Source organism: Bos taurus, chromosome 23 (assembly GCF_002263795.3).
Source record: "Bos taurus isolate L1 Dominette 01449 registration number 42190680 breed Hereford chromosome 23, ARS-UCD2.0, whole genome shotgun sequence".
In the NCBI taxonomy this organism is placed as follows: Eukaryota; Metazoa; Chordata; class Mammalia; order Artiodactyla; family Bovidae; genus Bos; species Bos taurus.
In genome coordinates, this window is record NC_037350.1 from 29,495,042 (window position 1) to 29,511,699 (window position 16,658).

The window sequence follows — 16,658 nt, forward strand, 5'->3', positions numbered from 1 at the left end:
TTCCATGAGTAGTCTCACCATTAATATATCAGTGGGTAAACATGGACTGAGTTTTGCTGGGTGCCAGGTACTCTGCCAAGTATGTCACGTGTGGTACCTCACTTATCACCTGCCACCCTAGGAACTTGAAACTGTTTTGTTTTTTAATTTAATTTTATTTTTTAACTTTACAATATTGTATTGGTTTTGCCATATATCAAAATGAATCTGCCACGGTATACACGTGTTCCCCATCCTGAACCCTCCTCCCTCCTCCCTCCCCGTACCATCCCTTTGGGTCGTCCCAGTGCACCAGACCCAAGCATCCAGTATCGTGCATTGAACCTGGACTGGCAACTTGTTTCATATATGATATTATACATGTTTCAATGCCATTCTCCCATATTATCCCACCCTCTCCCTCTCCCACAGAGTCCCAAAGACTGTTCTATACATCAGTGTCTCTTTTGCTGTCTCGTATACAGGGTTATTGTTACCATCTTTCTAAATTCCATATATATGCGTTAGTATACTGTATTGGTGTTTTTCCTTCTGGCTTACTTCACTCTGTATAATAGGTTCCAGTTTCATCCACCTCATTAGAACTGATTCAAATGTATTCTTTTTAATGGCTGAGCTTCTAGAAGTTCGATAACTTGCCCTGGGAATTAGAACTTAAGTTAGTCAGAATCTGGAGTCCCATGATCTTATCAAATATGAAATACTCTCCTTGGGATCATAGGAAGTCCTACCTCCTTAGCATAATATATATCAGTCCCTTTGTGATACGGTCCTTTTTAAAATATTCCAAGTGTATTTCTTGTCATTTCCTAACATACTCTCTTATAATAGAGTACTTGAATTCCCTAAAAGATCCCCTTTTCTCATATTTTTATTAATTAGCACATGAAAGTCACATTTGTGAAAGATGAGATTTAAGTTGGACTTTGAAGTAGATGCAGTGTAATTTCCATAAATTTAATGAAAGGAAAAAATATTCGAAACTGCTGGGTGCGTACCGATTGAACATAAGATGAATATTGTGAAAGATAAGAGTAAGAATATGGAGAATCATATTTGGTGCTTTGAACCAGTCCATCCTAAAGGAAATCAGTCCTGGGTGTTCATTAGGACTAATGTTGAAGCTGAAACTCCAATATTTTCGCCACCTGATACGAAGAGCTGACTCATTTGAAAAGACCCTGATGTTGGGAAAGATTGAAGGCAGGTGGAGAAGGGGATGACAGAGGATGAGATGGTTAGATGGCATCACTGACATAATGGACATGAGTTTGGGTGGACTCCGGGAGTTGGAGATGGGACAGGGAGGCCTGGTATGTTGCGGTTCATGGGGTCGCAGAGTCAGACACGACTGAGTGACTGAACTGAACTGAGACTCTTACTCTGTGCCGAAAAAGAAACAAAAGACCCAGATAGAGGCAGCTGTTCTCAGACCACTTCAGCAAAACAAGACTAAGTCCCTAATTTAAATACAACCTCTCCAAGGAATGTAGTCTTAATCAGTCTGCAATTTTCTAGTCAGCACCAGTGAGGTAATCTGACACGTAGACCCAGACCATCCCTCACATGCAAGTAACCTAAGCCTGAAACATTCCACTCTTTCCCCTTCTGCCTAGAAATTCCTCCTGTTTTGTATAGCTGGTACTGGAATGCTGCCCAATTCATGACTCTTTCAATAAAACTAATTAGATCTCCGAATTTACTAGGTTGAATTTTTGGATAGACAACTTCAGTATATGAACTTTATTTTCAAATTGTACTATAATTATGCATGTATAATACATTGGAGAAGGCAATGGCACCCCACTCCAGTACTCTTGCCTGGAAAATCCCATGGATGGAGGAGCCTAGTAGGCTGCAGTCCATGGGGTCGCTAAGAGTAGGACACAACTGAGCGACTTCACTTTCACTTTTCACTTTCATGCATTGGAGAAGGAAATGGCAACCCACTCCAGTGTTCTTGCCTGGAGAATCCCAGGGACAGGGGAGCCTGGTGGGCTGCCGTCTATGGGGTTGCACAGAGTCGGACACGACTGAAGCGACTTAGTAGCATGTATAATACATGCAAGTATTATTCTATACATATACTTATATCCACTGTAAAAATACTGCACCCAGGGGATCATTTCACACAAAGCAGAATGTACATCATATGTTTTAAAAGCAACTATTAGCAAGGTGAAAAGACAGCCTTCAGAGTGGGAGAAAATAATAGCAAATGAAGCAACTGACAAACAACTAATCTCAAAAATATACAAGCAACTCCTACAGCTCAATTCCAGAAAAATAAACGACCCAATCAAAAAATGGGCCAAAGTACTAAATAGACATTTCTCCAAAGAAGACATACAGATGGCTAACAAACACATGAAAAGATGCTCAACATCACTCATTATCAGAGAAATGCAAATCAAAACCACTATGAGGTACCATTTCACACCAGTCAGAATGGCTGCGATCCAAAAGTCTACAAATAATAAATGCTGGAGAGGGTGTGGAGAAAAGGGAACCCTCTTACACTGTTGGTGGGAATGCAAACTAGTACAGCCACTATGGAGAACAGTGTGGAGATTCCTTCAAAAACTGGAAATAGAACTGCCTTATGATCCAGCAATCCCACTGCTGGGCATACACACTGAGGAAACCAGAAGGGAAAGAGACACGTGTACCCCAATGTTCATCGCAGCACTATTTATAATAGCCAGGACATGGAAGCAACCTAGATGTCCATCAGCAGATGAATGGATAAGAAAGCAGTGGTACATATACACAATGGAATATTACTCAGCCATTAAAAAGAATACGTTTGAATCAGTTCTAATGAGGTGGATGAAACTGGAGCCTATTATACAGAGTGAAGTAAGCCAGAAGGAAAAACGTAAATACAGTATACTAACGCATATATATGGAATTTAGAAAGATGGTAACAATAACCCTGTATACGAGACAGCAAAAGAGACACTGATGTATAGAACAGTCTTATGGACTCTGTGGGAGAGGGAGAGGGTGGGAAGATTTGGGAGAATGACATTGAAACATGTAAAATATCATGTAAGAAACGAGTTGCCAGTCCAGGTTTGATGCACGATACTGGATGCTTGGGGCTAGTGCACTGGGATGACCCAGAGGGATGGTATGGGGAGGGAGGTGGGAGGAGGGTTCAGGATGGGGAACACATGTATACCTGTGGCGGATTCATTTTGATATTTGGCAAAACTAATACAATTATGTAAAATTTAAAAATAAAATAAAATTTAAAAAAAAACTGAAAAAAAATAAAAAAAATAAAAGCAACTATAAAAAAATGCCAATTCTTCAAGAAGTAATAACAATGCTATATGTGTAGCATTAAATCTTTTCTGATATGAAAACTTTATTTTTAGCCACTTCATAGAAGAGTTCATGAATTTGCAATAGCCTCTCCCCTTTTATACTAGACTCCACTTCTTCTGCAACATTTCCTGTTACCCAGAATTCTATAGATCTATTCTTGGATCTTCATTAATTGTGTGTAAACTTCAAGCATGTATTTCCAGATGTATGTATGTCTCCATACTATGTTCAAAACTAAATTTAACTAATAAAAATTTTAATGAACTAATTTCAAACATAAATCTTTTAAGATAATATCTACATAACACTGACAATTTTGCACATGAGTGTTTAGAAGCTGGTTTGCAATTGATTGTCTTCCAGCAGCAACAGAAGCACACATCTCTGTGGTTCTTCTCTCTCCAGGGACCTGTCTCTCTAATATAATGATGGGAAGTTGCCTGGGAAGAATGCCAGAGGTACGTGCAGAGTAAGCAAGCTATCTATTTGAAGAGACTTCAGCCATGAGATTACAGCAAAAAGGGAGCCAACAAACTGCACACATGCGGTTTCTCCACTGCTTGTCCTAGATCTGTGATCATTAATGAACTTCTCATCAAAATCCCCGAGAATCTCCACAGCTCGATTGTCATTCTTTCTGGAAAGTAGTACTTTGCTGTTTAGGTGGGGGAAGAAAAAGAAAATCCATTTTAAAACTTGAAGAAATCCAGAGCTACTTGCCTTTAGCAGCGAACAAAAGCAGTTTTTCATGTATAAACTGACATTGATTCTTAATTATGGAATACTTCCTAGCTTCGTCTCTTTGCAGATATAAATCCCTTTATCCTCATCTTGATTAAGAACAGAAATGTGAAAGGGAGCGAGACCAGTTTCAGTGTGATGTCTGCCTGGAAATTGTTGGTTTTTCTTGTAACATAAATACACAAGGAAATATTATAACATTGTAGAGTTACATCAAGCAAAGTGAGGCCACTCACATGCTGTCTTTTCCCCAGGAGATGTTTGATCTTTCAAGAGCACAGTTGTTTTACACTTTACTGAATAATAGAGGAAATTTAACCAGGTAAGGTCAATGTCAATTTTGGTGCATCATAACTCTCAGGGTTTTAATTTAACCACCAAAATGCGTGGACAGATAGAAAAATGCTAACCAATGTGACCACCAAGATCAGTTTCTTTCTTTTGCTATAATTCTGGAAATAATTATCATCCTCTATGCAAAATACATGAGAGTTTTGTCTTGGCCAAAATTTAAAATGCAACTGATTATTACTATGGATGCCAAAGAAAATAAGCCACTTATTCTCTGGACTGTGTAATACTTGCCTGAGAGGTGCTATAAAGGTGAAGGATTTTTAGAATTAAGTTTAATTTTCTTGGTAGGATACTTAAGGGGAGATCAGTAATTGTCATTGGATGATTTTGTTGTTTATTCGTTTGTTTTTAAGCAAATTGTTTAGATTAGATCTCCAAGATAAAAGACTGCACCTGTTTTGAAGACCTCAAAATTGACCCTTCAGAAGTACAAATTTTCATACCTGTGTTTCTTAATCTTTGCAAGTTAATAGTGTAAAGACACTGATAAATTCGACATAACTTACTATAGAGAAGGTCACTGATTTGCATTACAGGCTAAATTCATGTACTCTTGTAATAAAACTACACTAAAGCATGTGAACTATTCATATCATATAGGGTAGAGCTTGCTTATTGGGGATTGTAAATAGAATTTCCTGGAGAGCATATTCATAAAATAGCAGGCCTGTGACTCAAATGGGGAGATTTCAGAAGTTTTCCTCCACACTTATTAGATCAGTAATTATTTGCTTCACAGAAAAATGATGAATATTAATTATAATTATCTCTAACCCTTTATTTTTGAAAATTCTAACAATTCCTATTTTGTTCCATGTTTTGAATTCTACATGCCTTCTTTCTCAGCCTCTTGCTCACTCAATGTATTTGTCAATATTTTTCTTTTATATCTATCATCTACATGTATGTGTATGTGTAACAGTCACCTTACTTTCCATTTCTTTGGTTTCTCACACTATGCACATTGACGTGTATTTTGTCTTCAGAGAAATTGGGATACTTCTAACATCTGTTCTGGGTTATGCTCTAAAGTCTATTCTATGTTTATATATTTCCTTGCAATGCATTTGGTGTTTTCAGACTCTGTGTGTCTCTTTGTAACAAGACAACCTATTACACTATTTTGCATACTTTTTCTCTGTCATTTCTCTATGTTAAAAAATCAGTGTCAAAGTGCTCATTTTACTTAGTTTGTTATATTTTTATGATTATGATCTGACTTTCTTTCCCACAGGAACAAAATAAGAATGACCAAGAATGGTGACTCACAATTAAGCAATGAAAGGAACAAATGCTAGCACTCTGGCAGGTTTCATCCTACTGGGCTTTTCTGACCAGCCCCACCTGGAGATGGTTCTCCTTCTTGTCGTCTCTATCATATACATTCTGACACTGATGGGGAACACAGCGATCATACTGGTCTCATACTTTAACTCCAAACTCCACACACCCATGTATTTCTTCCTCTCCAATCTCTCCTTCCTGGACCTCTGTTTCACCACCAGTGTTGTCCCACAAATGCTTTGGAATCTCAAGGGGCCTGACAAGACCATTAGCTACACTGGCTGTGTGATCCAGCTGTACGTTGCTTTGGGGCTGGGCTCCACGGAGTGTGTCCTGCTGACTGTTATGGCCTATGACCGCTTCAATGCCATCTGTCGACCCCTCCACTATGGAGTGATCATGCACCCAAAGCTCCTCCAGCAACTAGCAGCTCTGGCCTGGATCAGTGGCTTTGTGGAGTCCATGGTTCAGACCATCCTTGTTTTCCAGTTGCCTCTCTGCAGCCATCACATGGTGGATGACCTCATGTGTGAGGAGCCTGCCCTGATTAAGATTGCCTGTGTGAACACAACTTTCCTGGAAAATGAGCTCTCCATAGCTCTTTTTCTGTATGTGGTGATACCTCTGGGGCTTATTCTGGCCTCCTATGGCTGCATTGTTAGGAGTGTGCTGAAGATAAAATCCACTGAAGGCAGGAGGAAAGCATTTGGGACTTGTGGGTCCCACCTAATTGTTGTGGTTTTGTTTTTTGGGACAATAATTTCTGTCTACATCCAACCCAAGAACAAATACACGCAAAATTACAGCAAATTCCTCTCCCTCTTCTACACTGTAGTGACACCCTCACTTAATCCTTTGATCTACACCTTGAGAAATAAAGAAGTTAAGTGGGCACTAAGCAGGTTAGTGGGAAGAGATTCAAGCTAAGGAGAAACCTGAGCCATCCTCATACAGTCCTTCAGATACTGGGAACTTTTAACATCATCTATTTCTGGTTTTTCCTTTCACTTATGAGGATCACAGCTAAATTTCCTGAATAAAATGGTGTGAAATTTTCTTTCAATGACATCTTGAAGTTACCAATTTTAAATTCTTCTTATTCTCTTCTCAGAAATGTTGTGTCTCTATTTTGTAAAGATTCTATGAATAAATAAATATTTATATTATGTGCACATGTATTGTATTATGCTTTCATAAGTCTGGAGTTAGTGCTTTAGTGATTAACTAGTGACAGATACTCATTAATGATAATGATACTGTTATGACAGATCTGTTTTCTCATCACAGAAGAAATCTTCTGCCTCATCGTGGTAGAGCTCACATCATAGCTGCAGATATGGGGGTTTACCTGAGATCTTACTTTCACTCTCCAGGTCTCACACTGAATAGTTCCTAGGCCATATGTGTTCTATGCACAGTTTATATGAAAATGAAAAGGTTCACTGAAAGAGCCACAATTACCTAAAGTTTTTCTTATTTGGAGGATTGTTGATTCCAGTTCATTCACTAGAGGAATCCGGGATTAAGTACACCTGGGATTTTTCAGATCTCCTCTACCCACAGGGAAAGCGTCCAAGGGCTATGAGGCATGAGATGAGTATTTCTCTTTCATGCATGTCTTGTCAGCACAAAATACCTCTCAATCTCTTTTGATCAATTATTTAGCTTTATATCTGGAATCTAAGTAAATATGCAAATAGAGCTTTAAGTGTTGTCATTAAATGTGAATATTTAATTTGACAAAGTAAAGAGATATCTTTACAAAATATGTCTTTTGTCTCTGATATGTTATTCACTTTTATAGATAATATAATTTTATAGAATTTGCAAAACTGTTTTTCCTCATATTGAATATAACATTTTTATCTGTTCCAATAACATTTTTTTAAATATTGACATTTTTCCATATATTCACAGTGGTTATTTATTTATAAAATATTATCAAGATCCTTCAGTCAGTTCAGTTCAGCTCAGTTGCTCAGTCGTGTCCGACTCCTTGCAACTCCATGGACTGCAGCATGCCAGTCCTGTCCATCACCAACTCCCAGAATTTACTCAAACTCATGTCCATTGAGTCAGTGATGCCATCCAGCCATCTCATCCTCTGTCATCCCCTTCTCCTCCCACATTCAATCTTTCCCCGCATCAGGGTCGTCACAGAACTGAGTCAGTTCTTCACATCAGGTGGCCAAAGGATTGGAGTTTTAGCTTCAACATCAGTCCTTCCAATGAATATTCAGGGTTGATCTCCTTTAGGATGGACTGGTTGGATCTCCTTGCAGTCAAAGGGAATCTCAGAAGTCTTCTCCAACACCACAGTTCAAAAGCATCAATTCTTCTGTGCTCAGCTTTCTTTATAGTCCAACTCTCACATCCATAAATGACGACTGGAAAAACAATAGCTTGACTAGATGGACCTTTCTTGGTAAAGTAATGTCTCTGCTTTTTAACACACTCTCTAGGTTTGTCATAGCTTTTCTTCTAAGAAGCAAGTGTCTGTTAATGTCATGGCTGAAGTCACCATCTGCAGTGATTTTGGAGCCCAGAAACATAAAGTCTGTCACTGTTTCCCTTGTTTCCCCATCTATTTGCCATGACATGATGGGACCAGATGCCATGATCTTCGTTTTCTAAATGTTGGGCTTTAAGCCAATTTTTTCACTCTCCTCTTTCACTTTCATCAAGAGGCTCTTTAGTTTTTCTTCACTTTCTGCTGTAAGGGTGGTGTCATCTGCATATCTGAGGTTATTGATATTTCTCCTGGCAATCTTGATTCCAGCTTGTGCTTCCTCCAGCCCAGCATTTCTCATGATGTACTCTGCATATAAGTTAAATAAGCAGGGTGACAATATACAGCCTTGACGTACTCCTTTTCCTATTTGGAACCAGTCTGTTGTTCCATGTCCAGTTGTAACTGTTGCTTCCTGATCTGCATACAGGTTTTCAAGAGGCAGGTCAGGTGGTCTGGTATTCCCATCTCTTTCAGAATTTCCCACAGTTTATTGTGATCCACACAGTCAAAGGCTTTGGCATAGTCAATAAAGCAGGAATAGATGTTTTTCTGGAACTCTCTTGATTTTTTGATGGTCCAGAGGATGTTGGCAATTTGATCTCTGGTTCCTCTGCCTTTTCTAAAACCAGCTTGAACATCTGGAAGTTCATGGTTCACGTACTGCTGAAGCTTGGCTTGGAGAATTTTGAGCATTACTTTACTAGCGTGTGAGATGAGTGCAATTGTGCGGTAGTTTGAGCATTCTTTGCATTGCCTTTCTTTGGGATTGGAATGAAAACTGACCTTTTCCAGTCCTGTGGCCACTGCTGAGTTTTCCAAATTTGCTGGCATATTGCGTGCAGCACTTTCACAGCATCATCTTCCAGGGTTTGAAATAGTTCAACTGGAATTCCATCACCTCCACTAGCTTTGTTCATAATGATGCTTCCTAAGGCCCACTTGACTTCACTTTCCAGGATGTCTGGCTCTAGGTGAGTGGTCACACCATCGAGTCATGAAGATCCTTTTTGTACAGTTCTCCTGTGTATTCTTGCCACCTGTTCTTAATATCTTCTGCTTCTTTTAGGTCCCTACCATTTCTGTCATTTATTGAGCCCATCTTTGCATGAAATGTTCCCTTGGTATCTCTAATTTTCTTGAAGAGATCTCTAGTCTTTTCCATTCTATTGTTTTCATCTATTTCTTTGCATTGATTGCTGAGGAAGGCTTTCCTAACTCTCCTTGCTATTCTTTGGAACTCTGCATTCAAATGAGTATATTTTCCTTTTCTCCTTTGCCTTTCGCTTCTCTTCATCAGGATCATCTAGATTCTTACTGGATTTAATTCTAGAGCCTTGTTAGGCATACTTGCAACATGTGATTCTTTTATAAGTGTGGCTTTTGAGTATATTTAATAGAAGCTAATGCTAATGAATCATTTAACAAAGATCAGAAACTCTAGCTGAATATAATACAAAGTTAAATGAAATGGTCAAAAAATATTCAACCATATTGGAGAAGAAAAACATGACGAAGTCAGAAGCCATTGATAAGGTACACTTAAGTGTTATCTCTGTAAACTGTATTTCTCTATTCATAAGACAAACTTTGGTTAGTATTAATTTGTGACCCTATGGACTGTAGCCTGTGAGGCTCCTCTGTCTATGGAATTCTCCAGGAAAGAATACTGGAGTGGGTAGCCTTTCCCTTCTCCAGAGGATCTTCCCAACCAGGGATTGAACCCAGGTCTCCTGCATTGCAGGCAGATTCTTTACTGTCTGAGCCACCAGGGAATCCCAATATTTATTATTGTAGTAATATTCAAAATAAATTATTTCATTTATGGTTTAGGGCAGCCAAAGGTCTAATAAACAATATGATTACCCAAATAATTTAAATCTTATTATTTCAAATAGACATCACATTTTTAAAAAATAATAAAAATTGACACTGTTATGCCCAGTGTTGCATGTATTTCCTTTTCTTTGTGCTTATTTTCCTGAGAGTAAGGGGCTTGATATTTGCCTCCTCATTTGTCCATCTACTAAATAGCCTATGTTCAAGTCCAGCATAGCTTCATCTCCTCTCTTGAACTTTCTTCCCAACAACTCCTCTCCCTTACCCCCATAATAGTCGCTTACATGCCCCTTCTACTCTGTGTTCCCACCACTCTATAACTGCTATTTGAACACTTACACTACCCCAAGGACAATTAATTGTTCATGTCTTCCTGAGCATATTCTCAGACACAGACGCAGAGTGAAGCATTTTATGAATGTTAAGCTTTACTCTGGCTGTCTGTATATTCTGCCCATTGGCACATATTCTGTTTTCTGAAGTTAATTATGGATAAATCTCTCTTCCTCAAATATCTCAAATGTTATTTCTATTTTTCTCTCAATCTGATCATCATTATCAATCCCTGAGAAAATATTCCTTGTTCTTTTCGTGGACGTACCACAGCTTAGCTTGTTCTTCTGAAATGTCATCAACCGAAATTCTAAACAATTTTTTCCATGAAAATGGCAGAAGAATGAAGAGGCTTTACCTCCATTCCTCTGGACTCTTATCTGTTTATTAGCATCATCTGAGCTTATGCTTATGTATTTGTTCATAACACATTATTGTTTATTCCTCATTAACGTTTGATGCCAGAATATAAAAAAACAATAGTATGCTTTTCGAGGCTCCAAATTATTATGAACAGCAAATGTACTGGGGGCATTCACCAAAGAGTATATATAAAATGTGTATTTTTGCATATACATGAACCCATCTACACTCACAGAAGCACACACATTCAAATCCATACTGAATAGCATAGAAATGGGTATTCTGGATATATTCTATCTGGGTTCAGCTCCTAGTACAGCCATCTAAACTAGGTTCAAAATTAAAATTTTCTTTAATATCTGTTTCTCAATTTTCCCATTTGTAAAAAGATGTGATAATAATACCTCCCTATTTGGGTTGCAATGAAGAGTAAGTGGGTTAATTCCCTTAAAAGCACTAGAAAAATGGCAAAGTACTTAATAAGTGTTAGCTACAGCAGTACCTATATATAATACAGGCACACTGTCATGATAAATTTACCTTCATATACACTCTCTCTTATCTTTCTGTATGCAGGTCAAGAAGCAACAGTTAGAACTGGACATGAAACAGTGGACTAGTTCAAAATTGGGAAAGGAGTACATAAGGCTGTGTATTGTCACCCTGCTTAATTAACTTACGTGCAGAATAAATCATGAGAAATGCTGGGTTGGATGAAGCACAAGCTGGGAATCAAGTTTGCCAGGAGAAATATCAATATACAGATGAAATATCAGATACACAGATGACACCACCCTTATGGCAGAAGTTGAAGAGGAACTAAAGAGCCTCCTGATGAGGGTGAAAGAGGAGAATGAAAAAGTTGGCTTAAAAGTCAATATTCAAAAAACAAAGATCATGGCACGTGGTCCCATCACTTCATGGCAAATAGATGGGGAAACAATGGAAACAGTGACAGACTTTATTTTCTTGGGCTCCAAAATCACTGCAGATGGTGACTGCCACATGAAATTAAAAGATGCTTGCCTCTTGGAAGAAAAGGTATGACAAACCTAGACAGCGTATTCAAAAGCAGAGACATTACTTTGCCGATAAAGTTCCACATAGTCAAAGCTATGGTTTTTCCAGTCGTCATGTATGGATGTGAGAGTTGGAGCACAGAGAAGGCCGAACACTGAAGAACTGATGCTTTTGAAAGGTGGTGTTGGATAAAACTCTTGAGAGTCCCTTGGACTGCAAGGAGATCCAACCAGTCAATCCTAAAGAAATAAATCCTGTGTATTCTTCAGAAGGACTGATGCTGAAGCTCCAATATTTTGGCCACTTGATGCAAAGAGTTGACTCATTAGAAAAGATCCTGATGCTTGGAAAGATTGAAGGCAGGAGGAGAAGGGGACAACAGAGGACAAGATGGTTGGATGGCATCACTGACTCAATGGACATGAGTTTGAACAAGATCAGGGAGATGATGAAGGACAGAGAAGCCTGGAATGCTGCAGTCCATGGGGTCACAAAAAGTCAGACGTGACTAATCGACTGAACAATAACAACACATTCTCTCTTGTAGAATTTGATGTCACTATCCATAATTAGCCCCCCTGTTTATTATCTTCATCTCCAGTTCATGTTTTTCTATTCATTTTCCATGATAAAAAGAGAAAAGCGAAAATACATACGTACATAAAAATGCCACCTAAATGTTCACAAAATTCAGGGTCAGTTAAGAAAATAAGATATCAGAAGTAGTTAAGGTCTGTGAGTGTTTTTCAATATTTAAACTGACAAATAATGATACTCTGTCTAGAAATAAATGCTAAATCATATAGAAATAAATACATAGGTCTCACTGGAGGTAAGGATACAAGCAACTGCAGTCAAATTCTCTTCTCTGTCCCTGTCACTTAGAATAATGCCAAACCAGATAATATCTGATTTTTTCATTACACTTCTACTGTTTTCAGGATTTATTCTATGCTGACCTTTGTCTGGAGACCCTGAGATCCATATAGTAGAGGTCAGATTTATGTACATACAAAGAAAGTTTAATTTCAATCATTGTCTACAGAAAGAGAGTGAGATGCTCAAGGACTTCCCTCGTGGGGCTCAGTGGTAAAGAATCCACCTGCCAATAAAAAAGACGGGTTCGATTCCTGGTTCAGGAAAATCCCCTGGAGGAGGAAGTGGCAACCGACTTTAGTGTTATTACTTTGGAAATAGACAAAGGAGCCTGGCGGGCTACAGTCCATGTGGTCATAAAGAGTCGCACACGACTCAGCGACTAAACAACAATCCATCTACTGCCTTGGAACTCAGTGTGATGGCTGACTCACACAGCAGCTCACACAGTAAGGACAAGTGTCTCCTTTGGGGAGCAAAATTTTAAGTTTGTGTGCCTTCTCTTTACCCTGCAAAGCCTGGTTTGGTACCAATAGTCTTCTGTTTACTTTCCCTAAGACAGTGCTGAATGCTCAAGTTCATGTGTTTTCTCCCAGTCCCAGAGTTGGATCAGCTTTCTGCACAAACTCTGCAGTCATCTACAAAGTCTTGCCTCCAGTGCATACACGAAGCTGGCCACTGGCTAGAGAAGTGTGTGGGTGAGGCATGCAGAGCCTCTGGATCCCTTTGGACCCTTTGAAGGATCTTCAGATATGGCATCCTCAGTGACTCAAGGCCAGGCTTCCTAAGGGGGTCCAGAACTTAGTTAGTAGGATCCCTGTCTCTTTGATGCATGCCAAGAGCCCTGGCTGCTGTTCTCCCAGCCTTTTCCTACCCACTAGTCATGCTACAGCCCTCAGTATTCTAAAACAAGTGGGTCTCTTTGGCAGCATCCCACACTGCCCAGGAAGCTGGGCACTCACTCCCTTGTCTCACTTTTCCCCATGGGAGAAATCACAGGCCAAGAGTATCTCTCTTGGTATGAACTGGGCCACCACGGGGGAGAGGTGACACAAGTAAAGTGAAACTGTTCTTCTACCTTTGTCATACCTCCATCCTCAGAATCTCTGGATTCCTGGAGTTCCATAAATAAAGTCTCAAAAATACCGTTACTGGGGGAAAGATGGTAGAAAACGTCTATTTCACCAATTTGATGATTTCACATTCTGTTTACACATTATTTTTCTGATACGCTTTAGTTCTTTGTGCATGTTTTCCTTTACCCTCAAATTGTAATGATCACTTTTAAACATATTTTTATACAAACTATGAGAAGATATTAGACTGTTTAAATGTTTTTATTTATTATTTCCTAGCTATCATGCTCTTCTAAGTTTTTAAATAATTTATAATTTTAGTTATTTTGTATCTACCAGTTAATCTGTTCATGAAGGCTTATTAACTTAATTTCATCTGCATATAATAATGCCCTTATTTTTAATCTATCATAGTTTATTTATATATATATATATATATAGCAATTTCACGTATTTGTATGTAATGTCTTCTATTAGCTTGTTTTTTGTAAGACATAATAAAGTGGGGCCAATTTCAGGATCCTCTCAGAATCATAAGTAGGTAAAAAAGTTTCCTTTATCCTCCTCTGTCTAACTTCAGACATTTTATAATTCAGTTCAGTTCAGTTCAGTATCTCAGTCATGTCCGACTTTTTGCGACCCCGTGAACTGCAGCACGCCAGGCCTCTCTGTCCATCACCAACTCCCAGAGTCCACCCAAATCCATGTCCATCGAGTTGGTGATGCCATCCAGCCATCTCATCCTCTGTCGTCCCCTTCTCCTCCTGCCCTCAATCTTTCCCAGCATCAAGGTCTTTTCCAATGAGTCAACTCTTTGGCATGAGGTGGCCAAAGTACTGGAGTTTCAGCTTTAGTATCAGTCCTTTCAATGAACACCCAGGACTGATCTCCTTTAGGATGGACTGGTAGGATTTCCTTGCAGTCCAAGGGACTCTCAAGAGTCTTCTCCAACACCACAGTTCAAAAGCATCAATTCTTTATGCTCAGCTTTCTTTATAGTCCAACTCTCACATTTTATAATTACTCTCCATAAAATCCATGTTCATTGTAAAGTGTTGTTTAAATGTCCCTGAAAACTTATTCCACTATCATCTTTACACAAGATGTTCACAGCATTACTCAATAAAATGTTTTGTGGACAAATAATTTGGGGATATTCTGGAAGAAATATAATGAAAACAGGCATTGCCTTTACCATACCAGTGTATTTTGTGGATTTCTAAGGAGTGTATACGCTGAGTTTCTCAAACTTATTTGACCAGAGAAACTTTTGAAAAGTTTTGGAAATGCTGGCCAAAGTAAATGTGTTACCACCAAGTCTTCTATTGGAGTCTCCTGTCCTATTGGCGTGCTTCAATTTGTGACACATGTACATGTATTCCACTTCTGAGGTCTTGATGATTATATAGTGATTATTTAAACATGAAAGTAATGGTGATAACTGCATGGAAATCATGCCCCTATACATACACTGGGATTCCCTGGTGACTCAGACAGTAAAGTGTCTACATGCAATGTGGGAGATATGAGTTTGACCCCTAGGTTGGGAAGATACATACACTGTGCTGAGAGTGAGAACTTCATTTTCACTTTTCTAAGATCTTATTTTAGCATGTACATTGGAGTCTATAAGTCTTCAAGACTGAAGATCTGTGTGATCAGAAGTAGTTCTTTCCATATGGTTTTCCTATGAGACCTTTGTTCTTGGTCACTATTGGGCTTGGTATTAATTGTCCTATTAGGAATATAGAGTCTCTAAGGTTCCATTCCAGACTTGATATCAATTCCTGCTATAGTAACAAACTTTAGTTTATTCTGGCTCCAGAAATAAACACTACCACCTCAGCTTGGTCTTGGATTTAGAGATATGTATTTAGAACCCTGTGGTTTGGAAAGCTCATGCATAAGCATCACTTTCCTGGCTTATTTAACTAATTAGAAGAGTGAAGGACAAAATTTTCATAGGTGAGGAAATAATGAGAACCACATATTTTCTCTTGCTTGTTTACATATTCTACAAGTTATCTATATAAAGACAAAATAATAATTACTTTCTACAGTCGCTCATGTCAGTCTTCCTCAAGCCACGCTGGCCAATAATAATTCTCCCAGCTTTCATGTCCATTGTGTATAATGTGTTTTCATTTCTGAACATCATTTTAAACTTACTCTTACTATTTTAGAAGAGAGTTCAATTTAAAGTAAGCTGTTTGTACAGATCCTTTAATTTTGAAGAATGTACATTCAGGATGGGTAAATGCAGAAACAGAAAACAAAGAAAGTGTGCTTTCTCTACATTTGGAAGAATTTCCTTCTCATTCTTAGCTTTCTTAAATTATTTCCACTTATACAGTTTGTTAAGGTATTGAAGATATGAACTCTTCTGATAAAGTCATACATTTGGATTCATACATATATGTATGTTTATGTTGTATTTGTATGTGTGTGTTTTTCCTCCCCTTAGTCTAGGAATCATTTTATGTTTTCAAGAGTGGTAGAGAATTGAAGAGACTCCATTCATATTTAAATATATGCAGTTTAAAATGTGGGATGCAGTAAACTGTGATGCTCATGTATTCTATTTTCCTAGGGACAAGTTTCATGAATGGCACTGGGTTAATGAGTGAGTTAAATAAATATGGTCATCATCACTGTATCAGAAGAAATACTTGGAGATTTTATCTATCTATCTATCTATCTATCTTAAGAAAATCCCCTAACATTTCTGGGAAGTATATTTCAGAGCTTTATGTTTTTAAAAATGAGTCTTCTGATATTGCTGCTGATGACATTAAATTCACTGACTAAATAATGGGGGGAGTTGGTGCAGCAGTTGAATAACATAGGTCCTTTGAAATAGATACTTAGTTTTTAGATTAACATTATCATATGTAACTATGTTGCTCTATGTTTAAATATATGTTTTAGAC

General features: G+C 38.3%; 1 protein-coding gene across 1 annotated transcript; it reads left to right on the forward strand.

The window, feature by feature from the left end:
- The first annotated feature begins 5,706 nt into the window (after positions 1–5,706).
- On the forward strand, positions 5,707–6,639 carry OR2H19 (olfactory receptor family 2 subfamily H member 19). The gene has a single exon (NM_001389985.1). It carries the CDS (start codon positions 5,707–5,709, stop codon positions 6,637–6,639), a length of 933 nt encoding a protein of 310 aa, NP_001376914.1.
- The last annotated feature ends 10,019 nt before the right edge of the window (positions 6,640–16,658 follow it).

Bases quoted from the DNA above. Each gene is read 5' to 3' on its own strand.
- OR2H19 (NM_001389985.1), top strand. From the start codon at position 5,707: ATGAAAGGAACAAATGCTAGCACTCTGGCAGGTTTCATCCTACTGGGC.